At 43.1% G+C, this 7037-nt stretch overlaps 2 protein-coding genes across 2 annotated transcripts in view; both read left to right on the top strand.

The window, feature by feature from the left end:
• Positions 1 to 366: 366 nt before the first annotated feature.
• LOC111236097 (nuclear factor 7, brain-like) lies at positions 367 to 2185 on the top strand. The gene is made up of 2 exons (XM_022764709.1): positions 367 to 484; positions 593 to 2185. The coding sequence occupies exon 2, from the start codon at positions 610 to 612 to the stop codon at positions 2002 to 2004; it is 1395 nt and encodes a 464-aa protein (XP_022620430.1). The 5' UTR covers positions 367 to 484; positions 593 to 609; the 3' UTR covers positions 2005 to 2185.
• Positions 2186 to 3866: 1681 nt separating this feature from the next.
• The window catches only part of LOC111236098 (EH domain-containing protein 4-like), a 29904-nt gene continuing 26733 nt past the window's right edge, over positions 3867 to 7037 (top strand). The window contains exon 1 of the mRNA XM_022764710.1: positions 3867 to 4345. Coding sequence (XP_022620431.1) covers positions 4116 to 4345 — 230 coding nt within the window. The 5' untranslated portion in view covers positions 3867 to 4115. The remainder of the gene's footprint in view (positions 4346 to 7037) is intronic.

Below are 7037 nucleotides of genomic sequence, written 5' to 3'. Positions count from 1 at the left end.
TAATAATCACTATAACCAAATTATATTGCAGTTCTGTTATTTTATAGCCCTGAAGATTATTCTTAGCCCATTATACAGTAGTTTTTGTATGTAAATGAAGGCAACAATATTTCCCTCTGAAATGTAGAAAAGCTGTAAGAAGTGAAGTAAATTTAAAGTTTTCTACTTTTTTTTATTTTTTATCATCAACATGGATCATGCATAAAAATAAGCTAACCCCAGATAAAAAGTGAGCTCCCCTGATCGCCATGGTATAGTTTGCACACTGTGATCCATTACGTTCATCCTACAGCTGCATCTGAATTAAAACAGAACTGCTGCAACATCCTGACAAACCAGGAAACAGTTTGTTCTTCGTTAGTAAAGAGACACAGACTGAAGAACAGACGATCAGATTCACCTTCAGACCAAACTAACAACTTCCTCTGAGAGAGTCCAGCTACAACACTGCTGCTTCCACCTGCTGACACTCCACACACTGAAGGTGAGTTTGACAAACACCTGGACTCAGAGTGAAAGTAAACCTCAGTGAAGTTAGCAGAGGGGGGAGGGAGCCATGACTGACTGTACTTCCTGTCTGCTGTGTTTTCAGCTTCTCTCAGAGACTAAATGGCTTTCAGACCAGAGGAGGATCTCTGCTGTCTGGTCTGTCATGAGGTCTTTAGAGATCCTGTTGTTCTGTCCTGCAGCCACAGCTTCTGTAAAGACTGTCTGCAGAGCTGGTGGAGAGAGAAACCAGGTCGACTGTGTCCAGCTTGTAACAGAAGATCTTCAAAGTCTAAACCACCTTGTAACCTGGTGTTGAAGAACCTGTGTGAGGCCTTCTTACAGGAGAGAGATCATGGATCTTCAGAGGCTCTCTGCAGTCTGCACTCTGAGAAACTCAAACTCTTCTGTCTGGACCATCAGCAGCCAGTGTGTCTCGTCTGTAGAGATTCAGAAAAACACACCGACCACAGATTCAGACCCATCGATGAAGCTGCTCCACAACACAAGAAGAAGCTTCAGGAAACTCTGGAGCCCTTAAAGGAGAAGTTAAAGGGTCTTAATGAAGTTAAAGTGAAGTTTGATCAAACAGCAGAACACATTAAGGTCCAGGCCCGACACACAGAGACGCAGATCAAGGAGCAGTTTAAGAAGCTTCACCAGTTTCTAGAAGAGGAAGAGGAGGCCAGGATGGCTGCACTGAGGGAGGAAGAGGAGCAGAAGAGTCAGGTGATGAAGGAGAAGATGGAGGCTCTGAGCAGAGAGATAGCAGCTCTTTCAGACACAGTCAGAGCCACAGAGGACGAGCTGAGAGCTGAAGACGTCTCATTCCTGCTCAGCTACAAGGCTGCAGTGGACAGAGTCCAGCAGCGCCCCCTGCTGGAGGATCACCAGCTGGGCTCAGGAGCTCTGATAGACCAGGCCAAACACCTGGGCAACCTGACCTTCAACATCTGGAACAAGATGAAGGACGTGGTCTCCTACAGTCCTGTGGTTCTGGACCCAAACACTGCTGGTCCAGAACTCATCCTGTCTGAAGATCTGACCAGAGTGAGACGAGGAGAGAGACAGAAGCTTCCTGACAATCCAGAGAGGATTAGTTCTTACTCCTGGTCTGTCCTGGGCTCTGAGGGTTTTAACTCAGGGACTCACAGCTGGGACGTCGAGGTTGGAGACAATACATTCTGGAGACTGGGAGTGTTAGAGGAGTCTGTCCAGAGGAAGAGAGACATATGGTCTGGATTATGGGTAATATGGTTTGATGAAGGTAAATACTCAGCAGAGTCACCATCAGCTCCAGTCATTGATCTCTCAGTGAAGAAGAAGAAGCTCCAGAGGATCAGAGTGAATCTGGACTGGAACAGAGGAAAACTGTCGTTCTCTGATCCTGATACTGACACACACATACACACCTTCACACACACTTTCACTCACAAGGTGTTTCCATTCATTTACACTGAGGATGAAGTGAAGGTGTTACCACTGAAGGTCTCTGTGACAGTGGGACAGAGCAGTTAGAGATAAAGAGGATGATTATATTTATAATGTTGTTTATTTCTTAAAGGGAAAAGTCAGTGAATTTAACCTCTCAAACTGCACCTGTCCTCCTGCTGTCTCATTATTCCAAAGCTTCCTTTATTTTTATTTCCTTTTTCTTCTTCTGTAGTTTCACTATTTGCTTCTTCTTTCTGTCGTCGACCTTTTCATGTGTGAAAAATGATTTCACTCCTTTTCTTTATATTTGCTTTGTTTTTATTGATACTGAGTCATTTTACATCATTGAGTTTATTATTGTGACTTTGTGTGTAGCCATGACGACCAGCAAACTGATGGAGATCCAATAATCAATAACTGCATTTAACAAAAGAAAAACAGCTGATTTCAGTGTAAACATGTCAGTTCATGATAAATGCTGAATGTACATTGATTCCTGTTTCTCATCAACATAATAAAATATTGTCTTGACTTGGTTTCACATTCTGCTTTTCTGCTTCATGTTTAAACGTCTCCTGCTTCTGTGATAGTTGCACAAATACAAATACACTATAGTTCATATAGAAAGTGACGACAGTCCACAGCTGGACCTTCCAGCCAAAAGGGCAGTTAACATTTACAGCCTGACACTCTGGACACTTTATAAATGTTGAATCTGTGTCACGTGGAGATAAGGGAGAATATCTTGTTGAACTTTAGACCTTTAAACCTCACACTGTTGGCTCGTCTGTCTCTTAAATCCCCCCCGACCCTTGTCATTGTGAACAGCAGAGTGCTGCAGGGAAACTCACCTTCATCAGGTGTTTTGTAGCAAGTTTGCAGGAAATATCACGTCAGACTTCATTTGAAATTTTGATTATTTAAAGCTCTCATGACAAAGATACACAGTTTTATGGTTTCTCTTTGGCAACATTCATCAAGCAGGTCTGTATCCTGACAGAGGAGACATTACCAGATACCAGATGTTATTTCAGTGGGGGTTGTTAATACAGTTCCCTTCAAAGTGTAACCTGTAACATAGTGAGGCACTTCAGTGAAGTGTCCGGGTTCATCCTGCAGGGGGCGCTACAGGAGGAGAGAATGACCTGCAGCCACTCACTGATTTAAGAAGCAAACACTGGGAAGAGAAACAGAGATTTCCTATCTATCTATCTATCTATCTATCTATCTATCTATCTATCTATCTATCTATCTATCTATCTATCTATCTATCTATCTATCTATCTATCTATCTGTCTGTCTGTCTGTCTGTCTGTCTGTCTGTCTGTCTGTCTGTCTGTCTGTACATATGTTTTCATTATTATTTTGTTTTGTCACGTGCTCATACCTGTTCCTGATATGTTGCTGTTGGAAAAAGCTAGTAAGTGAATCTTTAGGATCGTCAGATTAACTTTTTAAATTGTTTAATTTAATTTTTTTATTTTGCTGATGAAAGCTTGAGTTTACACTATTTTGTGAAACAACCTATTCTATCATTAAAATAAATATATTATATATAATATACATAATTTATGATATACTATATATATTATCCGCTCTACAAGCTTCTTTTGTGCAGTTTTTAAAAAATTAGCAATAAATATTTCATGTTTAGAACTTCATTCAGAATTTACGAAATTATAAAATCTTACTATATTATAATAAAATAAAATAATATAATATATAAATCAGAGCCCTTAGTCCACAGTCCAGCTGCAGATCACAGAAAATGATCTAAGAATATACAAATACGTGTGTGTGTGTGTGTGTGTGTGTGTGTGTGTGTGTGTGTGTGTGTGTGTGTGTGTGTGTGTGTGTGTGTGTGTGTGTTTATGCTGCGTCACAGGGGGAAGGGCGGTGCCCCCAGGTAGGTCCACCAGCAGCGGTCACACCACAAACACAGACAGAGGAGGCAGTGTGTTCACAACATCGGAGACTCCCAGGGACCAAACATACACACACACACACACACATACACACACACCGACACACACACATAAACACACACACACGCGCGGACACTTTCCTCCGCTCAGCCTGAAGGACGAACTGAGCCGAAAAGGAGCCGAAAGCAATCGGAGCATTTGGAAACATCGAAACAGGGAAGTTGGAGTCGAGCGCGTCAGTCAGTGCGGATTAAAAGCCGGGCCGTCAGCATGTTCAGCTGGGTGAAGCAGGAGCAAGGTGGACGCAACAAGGAAGGGGAGATGTACCAGACGGTGACGGAGGGACTGCAGAGCCTCTACACCAAGAAGCTGCTGCCGCTGGAGGAGACATACCTCTTCCATGACTTCCACTCCCCGGCGCTGGAGGCCGCCGACTTCCAGAGCAAGCCCATGGTGCTGCTCGTCGGCCAGTACTCCACCGGGAAAACCACCTTCATCAGGTACTAACCACCACCTCCACCACCACCTCCACCGGGGTTCTGGTGCCAGCGAGGTCCGCTTTAAAGCTGTAAAACCCCGCTTGTATAATCACCAGTACTCGCTGTGAGGTCATGTGGGAGGAGAGGGAGTTACACCTTTTTCTTTTTTTTTATATCAGGTGTTAGATCACTTCACACACCTTTAGTTGAACTTCATACCAGACCTCATGTCAGAGTCAGACTGCTCAAGGCTCTCGTGCTTCTAAACAAGGATGGAAAAGTGGCAGAATATGATTATAAATTTCAAAATTACCCGTCGAGTTTTATGGTAAATACGGCTTCAATAAGAATCCACCAAAGCCAATCTTCATTTAGGAAAAGTTCAGTTTTAGATCTGGTTCCCTCCAGTTGCATTTAACTCTAAATATGATTCAAGGATGGGCTGTTCAGTGCCGAAGTGAAGAATCTGCCTTTAGTAAATAGAAAATGTCTCTAATCTGAGTCTATTGAACATATTTGTGTGATCACCATCATGAGCTGTAAAACCCACTTGTGTCAGGTGTTAGATCAGTGATCACCTCCTACATCTTATACCAGATGTCAACTACAAATCAGCATATTTAAGGTTATTTCGCTCCTGGACAAGGATACAGAGGTGGCAGAGCACGATCTGAGATATCAAACAAACCCGTCCAGTCTCCCGGTGAATTCGGCTGACATTAAAACCCACCAATGCTAAACTGCATGTGGAAAAGTACAAATTGTTGACCTGCTTCCTCAGTTGATCGCTGCGCCCCTTCTCGGTGCGTTCTGGCAGAAGGCGGCAATGGATGCAACAGGAAAACCCTCGAGGTGTAATTCAAAGATTAACTGGTCAGTGGCTCAGATTCACGCCGATGTGGAGGTGGTGCCTTTAGCAAATATATTAAGTGTCCAAAATCTTTCTTAACAGTGTGTTAAGCCTGGAAAAATAACAAGGTCTTAAAATGCAAACTTTTTCACTGGAGTTTGGTGAGTGTCCCTTAAAGGTCTTGACATTATTTAACCTTGGTAAGCTGAAAGAAACATTATTATTATGTTATTATTATTATTATTGTTATGTTTACCACTAATACAGATTTGGGGTGTTTCCGTCCACCTGCGCACAGACAGAACTGACGTGTGTGAGCTGTAGTTGCAGCCAGTTTCAGATTACAGTGTCATTACTGAATTTTCACTTGTGGAGTTTTATTGTGCTCGTTACACTCCCGCTCCAACAGTCTGCAGATTTAAACTGGGAGTCAAGGAAGTCCTGAAGTCCTCCGCTCTCATGTGGTGTTTGGTGTGGAAACCTACTGTGACTCATGTGTAACTTGGCAGTCAGTTGGTCCCAAGTGTTTGCAAAGCGTGGAGTTGACAGCCGAGGCTCATGGGTACTGTAGTTGCTAGTAAACACACAGCAGAGAAGCGGTAATAATCAGTCAGCTCACTTGGAGGCTCGTGTGTTGACGGGGTGAAAGTGTCAGATCATCAGTTCTGTGTAAATGATCTGCCATTGTTCTGTGTATTTACACGGCATGTTCCTTTTATTCTGTAGCTGCAGCAGGCTGTTGTGATATTTCCTGAGTTTTTGTCGTTTGAGTCAGATCTGAAGACACGAGGAGACTGATGCAGGACAGACGGAGGGACGTCTGAGCTGAGTTTCAGCTTCACTGCCAAAATAAAACTCCGGGTCTCTGCCTCACTGAGGACATGATCAATACCCAACCAATACTTCAGCTTGAAACACATATTTTTAGATTCAGTGTGACTGACGCTTGCAGAGGATATCACCATCTCTGACGTCCATCACCAGGTCATTTCTGTAAATCTGTAGAAATCAGAGGAAAAACAATTTGCTGCAGGACTTTATTCAGAAAACTCATGTTTCTGAGTTTTCTTCAGTGTCACAGAGAAACAGTGAGTCGCTGCAGACAGGAGCTGATCACAGCTGATTCAGCTGCTGTTAATGAGACAGTTTGACGAGATGGAAACAGACAGAGACTCAGACGAACAGTGTTTGACGTCTGTACTGTTACTTGGTTTAAAGGGGCTGCTGTCTGTGCATCAAGGCCTGTTAACGTGATGAAGAGAAAAGCACCTTTTAGTCACTGTCAGAAAAGTGTCTGGAGATGATGCAGTGGCGAATGAATGAATGAATGAATGAATGTCTGCACAGTTATATTGACATGAACCAGAGTACTGCGTATGCATCTTCAAACAACAGAGAAAGTCCAAGAATGCAGAAGCAGCATAAACATCTTTTCATATTCCAAAAAATAAAAGCAATGCTCCACAGTTCTGACCCGTCAGAATAAATGCAGATTGAATCATTCAAAAACTCATAGAATTAAACACACGCCGCTCACGCCGCCTGTTTTCCTCCTGGATAAAGACTTTGTCTTTTATATTTGCATATGTCGTTAATTTAGGTTTCGACAGGATACATCAAACTGTTTTCTTCAAAATGTAATTAATTAATTACTGTTAATTACGGCACAAGTGATCCCTGTGGACATGCAGCACGTCCTCCTCCTCAGGAACTGGGTTGTGAGTAATTTCGACGCATGTTCGAATCATGAGCTCAGCTTCTCTAAAACCCCGGCTCAGGCTGTTTTCTGCCTGGAGGCTGGCATGTTGTCACGAGTTAGAGAGCTGATCAACACTCTGCCCCACCCCCCACCCTGCCCCCACC

This window comes from Seriola dumerili, unplaced genomic scaffold, assembly GCF_002260705.1.
Source record: "Seriola dumerili isolate Sdu_G_001 unplaced genomic scaffold, Sdu_1.0 BDQW01000565.1, whole genome shotgun sequence".
In the NCBI taxonomy this organism is placed as follows: domain Eukaryota; kingdom Metazoa; phylum Chordata; class Actinopteri; order Carangiformes; family Carangidae; genus Seriola; species Seriola dumerili.
Note: the sequence above shows the minus strand (reverse complement) of the source record. Positions and strands in the feature narration are given on the sequence as shown.

Bases quoted from the DNA above. Each gene is read 5' to 3' on its own strand.
- LOC111236097 (XM_022764709.1), top strand. From the start codon at position 610: ATGGCTTTCAGACCAGAGGAGGATCTCTGCTGTCTGGTCTGTCATGAG.